The following is an 18,063-nucleotide window of genomic DNA, read 5'->3' as shown; positions in this document are numbered from 1 at the left end:
ATATCAGATGAATGTACAGAATGTAAATTTTCAGAAAATGCAGAACATATATTGATGCATTGTCAAAAGTATGTTGAAGAAAGGATCACATTAGCTCAAAAGATAGGTAGGGCAGGAAGGGAATGGAATCTGGAGGGTATTTTGGGAAAAAATGGAGATGGGTTAAAGATACACAGAAAGCGGTTATAGAATATTTGGAAGAGAAAGGATTATTTCATATAATAATAATAATAATAATAATAATAATAATTGTTATTATTATTATTATTGTTGTTGTTGTTGTTGTTGTTGTTCTGTAAAACAAGAGAGATATCGCCCGTACAACATACTCCGGTACAGTAGGAGGCAGTATGTACCTAAAAGCAGTGGTTGTAACCCGACATTAAACAGAGGAAGAAGAAGCAGCTGACGCTGAAGAAGAGGAAGAAGTAGAAGAAGAAGAAGAAGACGACGACGACAACAAAGACGTCAACTTAAACTCAACACACCGGATACATATGATTGCCAGTGTTTCCCGGAATCTTGTTAGTTCTGTTTTCTGATGTTAGCCTAGCCGATTTCTCCAGCTATGAATTCCTCCAGCAGCAGTGATGATGGAGGGGTTCAAGGGCTTCTTCTAAAACTCCACGAATCATTGACAGACGAAGACAGACGAGCTGCAGCTATAAAATGCCACGATATTGTCGGTGATTTAGGACAGGAGTGCATGCTAACAGCGAGCGAGAATGAACTTGGTAAGGTTATGCAAACTTAATTGGATATTGTATGTTTCAAGCTTTGTCCCATTGTAGGCGAAACTATTAAAAACTGGTAGTATAATGGTGCGCTGCTATGTTTGCAATCGTTAAACACGTGATAGAATATATTAACTCAAGGGATTTTACGCAGTTTTCCTGGAGCTAAGTAATACCAGTAACTAACTTGGTTCTCTTGTTCTGCCAGCCCCTTGTGCTAGAATTAAATTATTAATGTTGAGATTTTAACCAAAGTAGGTGCTGTTTGGGATTCCCCCCCACCCCCACCCCCACCCCACCCCACCCCCCCCCACACACACACACACACACACACACACACACACACACACACACACACCACAACCACCACCACCACCACCACGTTTTGTTAAGTTATCATAAAAATGATAACTGATGTACACAATGTGTGGCCTAAAACATAAATTGGTATTTATTTACAAAAATATAAATAAAATGACATCATGGTAGCCATTTTACATGCAGTAAGAAATGCAGATCTACTCAAAGAATATACTCAGTATACTCATACTAACTAAGTACACAGAGTAAGTTCAGTGTAAATATTATAGAACTATTAGTAGTATTTTGCAATGAAAACCAGCATTTTTAATTCACCAAAGTATTCTGGATCATAACTACATGTCTGGCCTTTGTAACAAACCAAACTGCTTGAAAATCAGTTTATTCAGTCAGTTGATGTTCTTTTGCTGTTTTGCTAGTAAAACAAATTAATGCCAGATAACTCACAGATTAAATCTGTCACTGGTGAAATGAGTATGTGTGTGTGTGTATGTGTACACACTACCAGTCAAAAGTTTGGACACACCTTCTCATTCAATGTTTTTTCTTTATTTTTACTACTTTCTACATTGTAGATACATACTGAAGACATCAGATATATGAAGCAAGATATAAGGAATTATGTAGCTAAGAAAAAAATGTTGAATAACTCTAAATATGTTTTATATTTTAGATTCTTCAAAGTAGCCACCCTTTGCTTTGTTGACAGCGCTGCAAACCCTTGGCCCTCTCTCAATGAGCTTCCAGATGTAGTCATCTGAAATGGTTTTCACTTCACAGATTGCCTTGTCAGGGTTCATTTGTGGAATTTCTTACCTTCTTAATAGGGTTGGGACCATCAGTTGTATGGTGCAGAAGTCAGGTTGGTGCACAGCCCTGACAGCCCTATTTGACAACTGTTAGAATTCATGTTGGCAAGAACCAATCGGCTAAGTAAAGAGAAATGACAGTCCATCATTACTTTAAGAACTGAAGCTCAGTCAGTCAAACTTTGAATGTGTCCCCAAGTGCAGTCGCAAAAACCATCAAGCGCTACGTCGAAACTGGCTCACATAAGGACCGCCCCAGGAAAGGAAGACCAAGAGTCACCTCTGCTGCTGAGGATGAGTTCATCCGAGTCAGCAGCCTCAGAAATTGCAAGTTAACAGCACTTCAGATTAGAGCCCAGATAAATGCCACACAGAGTTCCAGTGGCAGACACATCTCTACATCAACTATGCAGAGGAGACTGTGCGAATCAGGCCTTTATGGTCAAATAGTGGCTAAGAAACCACTACTAAGGAAAAGCAACAAGCAGAAGAGATTTGTTGAGGCCACGAAACACAAGGAATGTCTATTCCTTCTGTTTCTTGGCCCAAACACCCGTCGTGTCTGTGTGCGATGCAGAAAAGGTGAACAGATGGTCTCTACATGCATGGTTCCCACCATGAAGCATGGAGGAGGAGGTGTAATGGTGTGTGGGTGCTTTGCTGGTGACACTGTTGGGGATTTATTCAAAATTGAAGGCACACTGAACCAGCATGGCTACCACAGCATCCTGCAGCGACATGCCATCCCATTCGGTTTGCGTTTAGTTGGACCATCAGTTATTTGTCAACAGGACAATGAGCCCAAACACACCTCCAGGCTGTGTAAGGGCTATTTGACCAAGAAGGAGAGTGATGGAGTGCTGCGGCAGATGACCTGGCCTCCACAGTCACCGGATCTGAACCCAATCGAGATGGTTTGGGGTGAGCTGGACCGCAGAGTGAAGGCAAAGGGGCCAACAAGTGCTAAACACCTCTGGGAACTCCTTCAAGACTATTGGAAAACCATTTCAGGTGACTACCTCTTGAAGCTCATTGAGAGAATGCCAAGAATGTGCAAAGCAGTAATCCGTGCAAAGGGTGGCTATTTTGAAGAAGCTAGAATATAAAACATGTTTTCAGTTATTTCACCTTTTTTTGTTAAGTACATAACTCCACATGTTCATCGTTTTGATTCCTTCAGTGAGAATCTACAATGTAAATAGTCATGAAAATAAAGAAAACCCATTGAATGAGAAGGTGTGTCCAAACTTTTGGCCTGTACTGTATATATACACTACTCACAAAAAGTTAGGGATATTCGGCTTTCGGGTGAAATATCAGGATGAACCTAAAATGCATTATAACCTTTACAGGTGAACTTAATGTGACCTTCTGTAAACTTTTGAATGCACATATCCAACTGTTCAATGTTTCAGTACTTTTTGCACAAGTTGCTGTTCTCGAACAAGGAGTTTAATGGCAAAATTCACATCAGGTGTTTGATGCTCCAGCTATCATTAGGGAATGGCTGCTGGAGACTGGGGTACCTCAAATGGAGTGGCCTGTACTTTCTCCAGAACTGAATCCCATAGAAAACCTATGGGATCAGCTGAGTCGCCGTGTAGAGGCTCAGAGCTCTGTACCCCAGAACCTCAATGTCCTGAGGGCCGCCCCTCAAGAAGAGTGGGATGCCATGCCTCAGCAGACAATAATTCGACTTGTGAACAGCATGAGACATCGTTGTCAAGCTGTAATTGATGCTCAAGGGCACATGACAAGTTATTGACACTGACATTTTTTGTTGTGGTATATCCACCACTGTTGTTGGCTTTTGTTTCAAGAAATTGTTTGAGATGAGGAAATCACCAGTGTATGCTTCTACTTAAATGCCCTACTTTCATGATATAATATCACTGTAGCGTGAACATTTTACATTTTCCATAAATTTCACCCAAAAGCCAAATATCCCTAACTTTTTGTGAGTAGTGTATGTGTATATATATCGATATATATCGATATATATACACATATATATATGTACACACACACACACACACACACACACACACACACATATATATATACACACACACATATATATATATATATATATATATATGTGTGTGTGTGTACACACACACACACACACACACATATATATATATGTATATATACACATATACAGGGTTTCCCCCAGTGCTTAATAGGTCTGGCGGGCCGCCAGGCTTTTCTTGCCCCCCCCGCCAGGCTAAGCGTCGCTTGTTTATTTATTTTAAATAGTTTTTTCATGCACCAGAAACAGTGATACCAAAGACGGTATATAGAGCTTTTAACCGCATCTGGTGATATGGTTGATAGCGCAATGGAGATATCTTATGGTCGATACATGAACACTTTCTTTTTCCGAAGTCGGAGGAGCACTGGAGGAGACGATGAGCCCGCTCGTTCACCCCCAGGCTGAGGGGAGTGCATCCCCGGCGAGCCGACCGAGCCGCGGCTCGATGATGAGGCAGAGCCAGTGCGAGTTAGCACGGATGTTAGCACGTCGTCAGGGCAGAAATTACCCGGATAACGCCCACCAAGTTGCGCTGCTACGCGGAATATGGCAGGATTTTACATAAGTTGAATGAAATGTCGTTTTTGAGTGGAATATGAACGTATGTCTGGCAAAGGCACAGAAGATTTCCAGCTACCGCAGCGCACTGACATAGATTGTGTAACAAAGTGAAGAGTCGCCACTCTGCTCTATTTTCACTGGCTAACAGCAGTACACTGGCTTAGCTTGTCTATTCAGAGAAGAGGTATCACTCTGGCTTATTTTTCAATCTATGTTATCACAGGTGTGTTTGATAAGTAATTTACATTTTTAAAATAATAATAATAATTTAACATGTTGTTAAATTATTGGAGTCAACCCCTCCCCTTAGCGGCCCAACCACCAGGCTTAGCAAGTTTTCTGGGGGAATCCCTATATATACACTATATTACCAAAAGTATTCGCTCACCTGCCTTTACTCATACTATGAACTGAAGTGCCATCCCATTCCTAACCCATAGAGTTCAATATGATGTCGGTCCACCTTTTGCAGCTATTACAGCTTCAACTCTTCTGGGAAGACTGTCCACAAGGTTGAGGAGAGTGTTTATAGGAATTTTTGACCATTCTTCCAAAAGCGCATTGGTGAGGTCACACACTGATGTTGGTCGAGAAGGCCTGGCTCTCAGTCTCCGCTCTAATTCATCCCAAAGGTGTTCTATCGGGTTCAGGTCAGGACTCTGTGCAGGCCAGTCAAGTTCATCCACGCCAGACTCTGTCATCCATGTCTTTATGGACCTTGCTTTGTGCACTGGTGCACAGTCATGTTGGAAGAGGAAGGGGCCCGCTCCAAACTGTTCCCACAAGGTTGGGAGCATGGAATTGTCCAAAATGTTTTGGTATCCTGAAGCATTCAAAGTTCCTTTCACTGGAACTAAGGGGCCAAGCCCAGCTTCTGAAAAACAACCCCACACCATAATTCCTCCTCCACCAAATTTCACAGTCGGCACAATGCAGTCTGAAATGTACCGTTCTCCTGGCAACCTCCAAACCCAGACTTGTCCATCAGATTGCCAGATGGAAAAGCGTGATTCATCACTCCAGAGAACGCGTCTCCACTGCTCTAGAGGCCAGTGGCGGCGTGCTTTACACCATTGCATCCGACGCTTTGCATTGCACTTGGTGATGTGTGGCTTGGCTGCAGCTGCTCGGCCATGGAAACCCATTCCATGAAGCTCTCTGCGTACTGTACTTGGGCTAATCTGAAGGTCACATGAAGTTTGTAGCTCTGTAGCAATTGACTGTGCAGAAAGTCGGCGACCTCTTTGCACTATGCGCTTCAGCATCCGCTGACCCCTCTCCGTCACTTTACGTGGCCTACCACTTCGTGGCTGAGTTGCTGTTGTTCCCAAACGCTTCCATTTTGTTATAATAGAGCTGACAGTTGACTGTGGAATATTTAGGAGCGAGGAAATTTCATGACTGGATTTGTTGCACAGGTGGCATCCTATGATCCACGCTGGAATTCACTGAGCTCCTGAGAGCGGCCCATTCTTTCACAAATGTCTTGTTTCACAGTCTGCATGCCTGAGTGCTTGATTTTATACACCTGTGGCCAGGCCAAGTGATTAGGACACCTGATTCTGATCATTTGAATGGGTGAGCGAATACTTTTGGTAATATAGTGTATATATATATATATATATATATATATATATATATATATATATATATACACACTATATTACCAAAAGTATTCGCTATATACACTATATTACTTTTGGTAATATAGTGTGTATATATATATATATATATATATATATACACTATATTACCAAAAGTATTCGCTCACCCATTCAAATGATCAGAATCAGGTGTCCTAATCACTTGGCCTGGCCACAGGTGTATAAAATCAAGCACTCAGGCATGCAGACTGTGAAACAAGACATTTGTGAAAGAATGGGCCGCTCTCAGGAGCTCAGTGAATTCCAGCGTGGAACTGTCATAGGATGCCACCTGTGCAACAAATCCAGTCGTGAAATTTCCTCGCTCCTAAATATTCCACAGTCAACTGTCAGCTCTATTATAACAAAATGGAAGCGTTTGGGAACAACAGCAACTCAGCCACGAAGTGGTAGGCCACGTAAAGTGACGGAGAGGGGTCAGCGGATGCTGAAGCGCATAGTGCAAAGAGGTCGCCGACTTTCTGCACAGTCAATTGCTCCAGAGCTACAAACTTCATGTGACCTTCAGATTAGCCCAAGTACAGTACGCAGAGAGCTTCATGGAATGGGTTTCCATGGCCGAGCAGCTGCAGCCAAGCCACACATCACCAAGTGCAATGCAAAGCGTCGGATGCAATGGTGTAAAGCACGCCGCCACTGGCCTCTAGAGCAGTGGAGACGCGTTCTCTGGAGTGATGAATCACGCTTTTCCATCTGGCAATCTGATGGACGAGTCTGGGTTTGGAGGTTGCCAGGAGAATGGTACATTTCAGACTGCATTGTGCCGACTGTGAAATTTGGTGGAGGAGGAATTATGGTGTGGGGTTGTTTTTCAGGAGCTGGGCTTGGCCCCTTAGTTCCAGTGAAAGGAACTTTGAATGCTTCAGGATACCAAAACATTTTGGACAATTCCATGCTCCCAACCTTGTGGGAACAGTTTGGAGCGGGCCCCTTCCTCTTCCAACATGACTGTGCACCAGTGCACAAAGCAAGGTCCATAAAGACATGGATGACAGAGTCTGGTGTGGATGAACTTGACTGGCCTGCACAGAGTCCTGACCTGAACCCGATAGAACACCTTTGGGATGAATTAGAGCGGAGACTGAGAGCCAGGCCTTCTCGACCAACATCAGTGTGTGACCTCACCAATGCGCTTTTGGAAGAATGGTCAAAAATTCCTATAAACACTCTCCTCAACCTTGTGGACAGTCTTCCCAGAAGAGTTGAAGCTGTAATAGCTGCAAAAGGTGGACCGACATCATATTGAACTCTATGGGTTAGGAATGGGATGGCACTTCAGTTCATAGTATGAGTAAAGGCAGGTGAGCGAATACTTTTGGTAATATAGTGTATATATATATATATATGTATGTGTATATATATATATATATACATATATACACATATGTGTGTGTGTGTAAGCTGGCATCAAGGAGGCAAAGCGAAGGCATCAGCAGAAACTGGAGAGAGACCTCAACACTAACAACAGCAAAGACTTGTGGCAGGCGGTCAAAAATGTGACAGGCTACAAAACCAGGAGCGCTCCCATCATTTGTGAGGCCACGTTACCAGACGAGCTAAACACATTCTATGCTCGCTTTGACCTCCTCAACAAGGAATCAGCTGTAAAGTCTACTCCGCCTCCAGAGGACCGGCCACTGTCAGTATCCACAGTGGATGTGAGGAAAGTCCTGCTGAAAGTGAATATGAGTAAAGCTGCTGGGCCTGACAACATCCCTGGCCGTTTACTAAAAACATGTGCCAACCAGCTAGTAGATGTCATTACTGACATTTTCAACATATCGCTGTCACAGGAGAGTGTTCCCACCTGCTTCAAGACAGCCACCATCATCCCTGTGCCAAAAAAGTCTGCAGTGTCTGATCTAAATGACTACCGCCCTGTGGCACTCACCCCCATCCTGATGAAGTGCTTTGAGAAACTGGCTCTCCAGCACATAAAGAACAACATCCCTGCCAGTCTGGACCCTCAGCAGTTTGCATTCAGAACCAACAGATCCACAGAGGATGCCATATCTACTGCTCTCCATTCAGTCTTCGCTCACCTGGAGAAAAGCAGCACCTACATCAGAATGCTGTTTGTTGATTTCAGCTCAGCTTTCAACACAATCTCCCCCATGAAGCTGATTGGAAAACTGAACACTCTGGGCATCAGTACCACTCTCTGCAACTGGATACTGGACTTCCTCACAAACAGACCCCAGTCAGTTCGGATTAGCAGTCTCTCCTCCTCCACTCTAGTGCTCAACACCGGAGCTCCCCAGGGCTGTGTGCTCAGCCCCCTCCTGTTCACGCTGTACACCCACCACTGCAACCCCCGACATGGAGAGAACTCTATTGTGAAGTTCGCGGATGACACCACTATCATCGGCCGGATTTCCAACAATGATGAGTTCTCATATTGGGAGGAAATCAACCATCTTGCAGAATGGTGCACAGACAACAACCTTCTGCTCAACGTCAGCAAAACCAAAGAGCTGATAGTTGATTTTCGAAAAAAAGAGGCAAAGACACACAACCCTGTCTACATTAATGGAGCTGAGGTGGAGCAAGTGAGCAGTTTTAAGTTCCTGGGAATCAACATAACAGAGAACCTAACATGGACTTCACATATCTCTGCCCTGGTTAAAAAAGCCCAGAAACGGCTGTATTTCTTAAGGAAACTTAAGAAAGCAAAATTCCCACGCCAAGTTCTTGTCAGCTTCTACAAAGGAGCGATTGAAAGCATCCTGACTGGAAACATCACAAACTGGCATGGGATGTGCACGGCCCAGGACAGGAAGACTCTGCAACGAGTGATTAAAACTGCCCAAAACATCATTGGCACCCATCTACCAAGCATCAGTGATATCGGGGAGGTGAGGTGCCTGCGCAGAGCCAAAAGGATCCTAAAAGACAACACCCACCCCAGCCACAGCCTGTTCACCCTGCTGCCGTCAGGCAAAAGATACAGAAGTATTCGCTGCCGTACCACCAGACTACAGAGCAGCTTCTTCCCTCAGGCTGTGAGACTACTAAATGCACCATCTGCACTCCTCCATGTTTAATAATTTTATTTTCTATACAATCAATTAATCAATCAAGAGGGAACCACACTTTAATTTCATTATTCAACCTGTTGTATAATGACAAATAAACTTCCTTGTATCCTTGTGTGTATGTGTATGTGTGTATCCTGTAGCCTGATGGATGGCAAGAAGCTTCTCTGTGGAATTCTAGAAGGAAGGGTTAGTCATATGGACTACATGGCATTGTCATTGTCTCAAATTTAAAATATCATCTACATGTCAAAAATGTTTTTGGTAGTAGGGTTGCAAAATTCTGGGAATTTTTAAAGTTGGAAATTTTCCATTGTAATTAACCAGAATATATGGGAATTGACCGTAATATATGGGAATTTATAGGAATATATGGGAATTAACAGGAATTTACAGGAATAAACTGGAAATTTGCAAAATTGGAGGTTAGTCTATAAGAGGGAACTTAAATGTAGTTTAAAAAATATCTTGCAGCATGATACTGGTTAGAACAACCATATTTGATGCAAATTCAGTCGAATTTCTACCCTGCACTGTGTATTCCCCCATCCTATGCACAGATCATTTCTAGAATCCTGCACACTGCAGCAGGACTACTGAAACCACACGCCCTGGCCTACATTTGAGCCCATGGACGATATCCAGTCAATTAAATTTTGATGATATGACTTGGGTAGATATATTTGACCAATGGTATTGAAGTTTAACTAGAAAAAATAAGTCAATGTGTTTATACAGTAGCTATTTAAGAGGCTATCTATCATGGTGCCAGCTAGCTCAACTGTGAGGCTTTTTCTTCTGCCTTCTGCTTGCCAGTTTTCATTCAAATACAGTTGTCATACAAGAATGTAGGTCTAGCCTATTTCTATTCATTTATCCAGCATCAGTCATGAAGGACTGGAAAGCAGAAACCAGAGGCTTGAGAAGCTTAAGAAAAAAAAATTTGGGGGTGGGGGGTGGTATGTTTCTTTTATTCAACATTCATATTTTTTGTTCTTCAATTCAAGAATCCATTAAAGTTCTACTCAAATCAAAAAGTCAAAAATGTCATTGTTTAAATTTGTATTAGTTTGCATGCATGTATCAGAATCAGAAACACTTTATTTGCCAAATGCCTCAAGTAAACACACAGGACTTGGAAGTCAGCACTAACCTTAGCCTAACCTTTGGAAAAAAGCTATTAAGATGGCGAGTGGTCCCTGTTTTAGGCACAGTACTGCCTTCTTGAGGGGAGCCTGCTGAAGAGGTGGTTCCCAGGGTGAGAGGGATCAGCAGCAATTTTCCCTTCTCTGTTCCTGCTGTCAGCCTCTCTGCTGTGCATATGATGCGCTGCAGTCTCCCTTTAGCAAGGGCGGATGCTGAGGCAAACCACACAGTGATGGATGATGACAGGAGGCTTCCGGATGTCCATCACCATTTCCACTGTCTTCTGTGGGTTGAGCTCCAAGTTATTTTCTTAATGGCCATTGATTGTTTCCAAAATACATTATATGACAGTGATGGGGTTAGCGAGCAGGTAACTCTGACCCTACATTTTAAATATGTGGAAATGTGATTAATCATCATTAATCCATGACTACCGTGTAATTAACATGATTAAAAATAATAATTTAACAGTCCTAGGTAAGAAATAATAGGTAAGGGTCTGAGACATACTCTTCATTTACATTAATATTGTAAATATTATAATATTGCCACTTTGACTGAATTCCAGTACCGGGGGCTGGCACAACAAGAGAACCAAGTTAGTAACTGTTATTACTGAGCTCCAGGAAGGTATGACAAATCACATGAATGTTTTATAAGGTCTGTACATTTATTTAGATTTCTAACTGTTCTTCATCCTTGTCTTAAAGCTTTAAAGACATCCTTATTGTTTTCAAAAGAATTTGGACTGCTCAGCTTCCTCAGAAAATCCCTTGCTTCAGAAGAGGTAGGTATCTGAGAACATCTGGTAAATACCCAAATAAACAAATGTTCTTTTGGTACCAGAAATTGCTCTTTTTTCCAGCTCCGGGACACCAGGGTTGAGATCATATGTTTCCTGGAAAAGTTCTTGGAGAAGATACGAACAAGAGTTAAAGGCTGGGAGAGGACTTATGCCATTGATATAAGGGTAAGTTCTCTAATAGAACCATTTCTCTAACATGTCTCTCGAAAGATGTCTCCACTTAAAATGAGCTCAAACTTGAGTCTGTTCATAATCATAATATGTAAACAAATGATCTGCAATTTTATTATTTCTATTAAACACAGTAGTGTTGCACGGTGTATCGATACTAGAAAAGCACCGCGATACTCCGTTGTCAGAAACGATTGAATACTTAATCAAGTATCGAAACTTTAAGAAAGACTCTTTAAATAAGAGCCATATGTATTGAGTTCTGTTTGCATACTCTTATTAGCCATGCTGGCCTCAACCAGGAAGTTATCATCTTTTTTGCTATTAAAAGCAGAATTCTCAATAAATTAATTTCTCTCCATTATATTATTAGGGAGTATGCCCAGTATGAGAAGTGCTGGATCTAAAGAAAAATTAATACCCAAAATCTGTTTAATCTCCTTTTAAATATCCTCCCAGAAATCCAAGATGTGTGAAGTCCCCCACCAACCCACACACTCTCCAACATAATTCAGATGTATTTCTGTATTTTGAGGTGATAGATGTAGTGTTAAAATATTGCATTTTCGCCTTCCAATCCAATCCCTTTTATGTTGCTCTATTAGTTAATTTATGTCCCACTTTAAATGTTTCCTCCCATTTTTCATCTGTCATTATAATTTTTGTTTTTTCAACTATCATTTTTCTTTGAAATCCATATTATCATCACAGGATTCATAATTTGTCCTTTGGGCACAGTATATAATATCCCTTTGTTTACCCCTTTGTTTATCCTGAGTCCATCATAGATGGTAAAAATTCTGGGTTTGTTGGAAAAAAAAAATCTTTGGTGGCTCTACAAATGGAGTTTGAGAAAAATTTTATTTCTTATCTACCTGACGATATTTCCATCGCTCCCTTGATCCAGACATTACCAATCCTGAGTTTTCTGTATGTGGTTTCAGTCAAGTATGGAAGGGTACATTTTGACAGTTCACCTCCAGTCCCACCCATATTGTAACTAGTGCTGGGCGGTATGACCAAAAATGTATATCATGGTATTTTTCAAAATTATATCAGTTTCACGGTATATGACGGTATTTTCTTTTTTCATGCACGACTGGGTGTTAACCACATTTTCTAATGATTTAGAGAAGAGTTACTGCAGTAAATTAACTTAGAATGACCTATTTTAATGTCATGAGGAATCAATACTGGACATTAATGTCCAAGTTGTCCACCCTAGTATTAATACAGGTTTACATGGAAACACAAAATGATGCAAAGAGGGGCACTCATGATTCTAATGAAGTGAAGGAATCAGAATGCATGACATTTGTAGTCAAAATACAGAACCTTTTTATTATGCAAATTTAAGGCCACTTGCATTAATGTGCAGACTGATTTGACTGATTTAACAATATGTTAAATTATTATTATTCAAAACATAAATTACTTATCAAATTAGCTACCATCAGCTACCAATGAATGAGCAGTAGTATGCATGTGATAACATAGATTGAAAAATAAGCCGAAGTGACTAGGGATGCTAACCGGTGGCCTTTTGACCGGTTGTTGACCGTTTGAACTTTAACCGAATAATCTTGTCGGTTAAAAACCCTTTAAGCCCGAACTAGAGTGCCTGTAGAGAGAAGGTCTCCTTACGCCGCCATTGCTGTGAAAAAACGGAACCGTTGGAGTGAACGGAGTTGTCGCCACTCTCTCTCTCTACAGGCACTCTAGTCCGAACGTGTCCTCGCCGACACAAATGCGCATGTCAGATTGTAAATACCGTAATTACCATAAGATTTTATCGATCGAAAAATTCCAACTGTTCCTGAAGGCGGAGAAGTTGCTCTTGCGCTTACATACAGTTTAATACGGTAAACATGGCGACGGGACGCTCTGCCGGGTTTCGATGACGTCATTACGCACAGAGCTCAGCTTGGTAGAGACAGACCAGAGAAACCATAGATATCGATAATAATTATATTATAGTATATTATAATTATATTATAGATATTATAGATATCTACAGGAGAAACGAGCCAAGCTTATGTTTGTCGCGGACGTAGTGGTATGCGTCCGGGGCAAGACAATGGCGCAGGTGCTAGCGCTGCTAGCTTCTATTTGTTGCGGTTATTCTTTTATGGTTTACAGACAGTAAAATAATATTCTCGGTTAACCGAAATAAACCGATTAATGAGGCCCGGTGGTCGACCAAGAAAATTTTCCATTTTCGCCATCCCTAGAAGTGACCACTTTGCACCACTAGACAAGCTAAGCCAGTGTGCTGCTGTTAGCCAGTGAAAATAGAGTGGAGTGGCAACTCTTCGCTTTGTTACACAATCTATGTCAGTGCGCTGCTATAGCCTGGAGAGTTTCTTTGCCTTTGCCAGACGGATTTTTTGAAGCCGAAGAACTTACAAACAGCCGACACAGCTCCTCTTTTTGGTAAAAGTTTTTCAGCTTCATTTTCTGAGTCCCCACTGCTTAGTGCAACTGCACAAACGTTGTCCCGCAGCGCTATGTTCCGCGTGCTGTTCCCAACTTTATGTGTGCCACGTACACACACGCACACACACACACCGGTATTGGGGTATCTGAAAAATTCATATCATAAAAAAAAAAAAATAACACCGGTATTCGGTATGAACCGGTATACCGCCCAGCACTAATTGTAACTGTCTCTTTTGTTATCCACATAATTAAAGCTCTAAGTTGTGCTGCCCAGTAATCACTTTGTAAATTTGGCAAATTCAACCCTCCCTTCTCTTCTTAGCTGAGAGGTCTCTTTCATTTGATTATCTGTTGCCATAGGAATTTTGATATGATTTTGTTGAATATTTTAGCTGTTGAATTAGAAATCACAATAGGTAATGACTAGAACAAAAACAACAATCTTGGCAATATTCATTCTTACAGTTTCTATTCTCCCCATCAGAATTAGAGGTAAAATCTCCCACCTAACCAAATTCTTCTTTATCTCACTTGTCAGTTTCTTATAGTTTGCCACAAATAATTGTGATGTTTTAGGAGTAACAATAATATCCAGGTAACTGAATCCCTTGTTAGTCCATTTAAAATTAACTTTTTTCTTTATTTCCGCTTTACATCCCCTGAGCGTGCCATAGCCATTGATTGAGCTTCATTAGTCCGATAACACGATATTTCTCATTCAGGTTATTCAGCAGGGCTCGTATAGATGAGGATGGTTCACTTAAATATGTTAAAATATTATCTTCAAACAAAGACATTTTGTGTCCCGCCCCTCCTTTGTCCCTTACTTTCTTTATGTCTTTGTTTTATCTTATTGAAGCGGCCAATGGTTCAGGACTTGCAGCAAATAATAATGGACTCAGACAGTCTCCTTGTCTGACTACTCTTTTGAGGTAGAAAAAATCTGATCATTGCCTCTAATCTGTGGTTTTGGGTTTTTGTACACTATCACCCAGTTTATAAAAGTTGAATGAAATCCAAAGACTGCCAATGTATAGGAAATATAGGAAACTCCATTTTACCTGGTCAAATACCTTTTGTGCATATAGACTGAGCAACATAGTAGGCTAGGGATTGTTTTTAGTGTATGTTGTAAGATTTAGTGTTCTCCTAATATTTGCACCTTCTCATCCAAGAATGAAACCTGTGTGACCTGTTAAATTAATTTAGTTATACATCTCTACATTTTCTTTGCCAGTATATTTATTAATATTTTTAAGTCATTACAGGCAAGCTTACTGGTCTGTATCTCTCACATGAAGTTGGATCTTTGCCCTCCTGATGTATAACTGAGATGGTGGCTTCTGACCAAGTTTTTGGTGGGTTACCTGATGTTAGAGCATAGACTTAACATAGTTCAAACAACTTTATTAATCCAGCTAGGGTTAATTTGTATAGAGCGGCATGTACATGAAATACATAAATAAAACACAGTGACATAAGACAGCAATAAACTGTGCATAAGAACTAAAGTATGAAATAAAGTCTAAAATAAATGCTAGTGTTAAGCAGGCTGATAAATGAATAGACTTAATAAAAACTGAACAATTATCAGTTGAAGACAAGGATAAAGTCTTAAACTGATAACAGTCTTGTAAGAATATAAAAGTTTGTAAAGAGAGATAAAAAAGAACCTCATTACCATACAGCAATCTGAGGAAAGAGGAAATGAATGATTTTGAGCAACAGTCAGGTATAATATACCAATGTTTTGATGGCAACAGTGGAAATTCACTTAAAAGAATAAGAAGAATAAGAATGAGAGAATAAGAAGCTGAAATGCTTTGAGCCTTATGGAGGATCTCTCTGTTTGACACCTGTGATTTTAGGACAGGCTTGAACAATAAACCAAAAGCCTGGGAAACCAATAGATTAAAAAAACAAAACAAAAGACTTAATAAAAGATTGATAAAATCTTGAAAAAAAATTAAGCTTCTGTAAAGGTGAATTCTCTATTGCCCACTTTTCTCAATAGCCTCAGTGTTCACATCAAATTTTATTGGTAATCCTAATACATATTTTTGTGATTTTTAGAGTGTCCGCTTTTGAATGTGAGTGACGTAGTGAATGATACATTCCTTTGCAGCCTCTATCATGTGGCTGAAATTAACAGTTAACTCCTTGGTTCTTCATACTTTAAGTCTAAAAAGTTGTCATCACCAAGAGATAAGCTGTGGCGAAGTATTTTCCATGGTCTGACACTGGACCTGGAGGAGAGTCAGCAGAGTGATATCATCTGAGCTGGGTAAGTCTCCCTCGTTGCTTGCTCTGGACCTGAGAGACGTGCCTGGAATGGGTGGGCCAGTGGGTCCGACTTGCGTGGACTCCACGTGACGCCAGGTCCGACTTGCGCAGGGGGTATTATAGGCCCCCCGCTAATACCTGCTTGTAGGTATTGCCAGTACCTGATTGAAGATATTAGTAGGGGGCGCAATTACTCCCAAGCTGTAAGTCACATATTCAAATACCTTATATCCACACATTCTGTGGGCTTACACGAATCTTGTGATATAGGGCATGCCCATTTCCGCCTGTATTTTTTTTTTTTTGCAAAATCGCGAAATTTGGGCAATCCAATTTTTGAGCTTCTCCTAGGCCGTAAGTCCGATCTCACGAAATGTGGCAATATTATTTATGGACCCTCAAATCAAAAGTTCTTAAAAGAATTTTGAACAAAACTGAAGTTAAGTTAAAATTTTAAACTTTTTCCCCCAAATTCAACAAAAAAGGACGTGTGCTATATCTCTGTAAGTGTAAGTCCGATTGACACAAACTTTGTCCTTTGTTCCCCAGTGTCATTGAGGGAGCCTACAAAATTTGCTGCAATCGGCTGGGTAAGGGATGCTCAAACTAAAATTGGCTATTTTCTCCAAAACAACATGTCCGATTAACATGAAACTTGGAGGAGTCGTTTTCGCTAAACTCTATAGGCTGTCCACCAAAGTTGGCGTAAATCGGCCATTATGTGCCACATTTATATATGGGAGTTATTGGCCAAGACGCATTGACCTTGATTATAGCACCAACTGTTGGTGGATGTGACTAATTTTAATTAGTGAAATTCTTGCACCAGTCTGAACCTGGGTGTAAAATTTCTCTTATGGTTTGGGCTGCACAATAAAAAAATAATTTGGGCTGGTGGTTGCTGGCGGGTCCACAGGCTTCAAAGTTGCTAAAAACGATGACAGAAAAGTTTTTCTTGTGTAAAAGTGCCATCTTGTGGTCAATTTGTGTAAAATTTAGTGTGTAGATTCTGAAGGGCATAGGAAACGTTAACTCCAGGTTTCATGTTAATCGGACATATTGTTTATGAGAAATGTGAATTTTAGTTTTGGTGCCCCCTAGCGGCCAATTGGCTCCAAATTTTGCAGGGACCCTCAGGGGAGGTTGGGGAACAGAGGGAGTCAAGTTTTGTGTTAATCCGGACTTATGGTTCTGGAGATACACACACTTCCTGTTTAGATACGTTTCAGGGAGGAAGTTAAAAATTTGAAACTTTGGCATTTTTGTCAGATCAAATTCTTTTGACATTTTGGTTTGAGCGTCCATAGATTCTGTATGCCAACTTTCGTGGCGATCGGTTACGGCCTAGGAGGAGTTAAAAACTCTTGGTCACATGAATTTTGCGATTTTGTGAAATGGGCATGGCCTATATCACGAGATTTGTCTTGAGCCGCTGAACGTGGAGGAGATAAAGCATTTGAATGTGTGACTTACAGTTGGGGAGTTTATAGGTCCAAACGCGTTGACCCTTAGAATAGCGCCCCCTATAGGTCGACACGTGCCATTTTTTTTTCGCCTGAGGTACATGCCACCTCTTGTACCAGCCCCTGAAGTTTAGTTTACATAACTGTCATGTCTAGGCTCCAGTACTAGTTTTACTGATGGAATAATAACAATAAAAAAATATGTCAAATTTTAAAGAAATTAAAAAAAAAATCCAAGTGACTCCAATATGGTTCCCAGCACCGCTGGTACTGGGAACCCGCTGCGCTTGCAAAGCATGGCTCCAGCCCATTCTGGCTTGGAACCCTAATGAAAATGGTAAAAAAAAAAATACCCACCAAAATACCACATTAGGACATCAAGATCTTGAGGAACACCATAGTAAATTCTTGCTTTGATTTGGTATCAGAATGTTTGGAGATTTCTGTAAGAATTGGATTTTTTTGGTGGTTGGATGGCAAGCACTCTGTTTTACCTGGAAAACCAGGCATCCTCTGAATGCCCTCAGCCTCTTGTTTGTGGTCGTAAACTTTAATGAGGCTGTGATTATCCTAGAGGTCACAATTTCTACAATGACA

At 40.9% G+C, this 18,063-nt stretch overlaps 1 protein-coding gene across 2 annotated transcripts in view; it reads left to right on the top strand.

Moving 5' to 3' along the window:
* The first annotated feature begins 449 nt into the window (after positions 1–449).
* Positions 450–18,063, top strand: part of prkdc (protein kinase, DNA-activated, catalytic subunit) — a 422,427-nt gene continuing 404,813 nt past the window's right edge. For both annotated transcript variants that reach the window (XM_030079770.1, XM_030079769.1), the window contains exons 1-3: positions 450–734; positions 11,016–11,092; positions 11,171–11,275. In XM_030079770.1, the coding sequence (XP_029935630.1) occupies positions 569–734; positions 11,016–11,092; positions 11,171–11,275 (348 nt within the window). In that variant the 5' untranslated portion in view covers positions 450–568. The remainder of the gene's footprint in view (positions 735–11,015; positions 11,093–11,170; positions 11,276–18,063) is intronic.

This window comes from Myripristis murdjan, chromosome 20 (genome assembly GCF_902150065.1).
Source record: "Myripristis murdjan chromosome 20, fMyrMur1.1, whole genome shotgun sequence".
Taxonomy (NCBI): Eukaryota; Metazoa; Chordata; class Actinopteri; order Holocentriformes; family Holocentridae; genus Myripristis; species Myripristis murdjan.
This window is presented reverse-complemented; position numbering and strand designations above follow the sequence as displayed.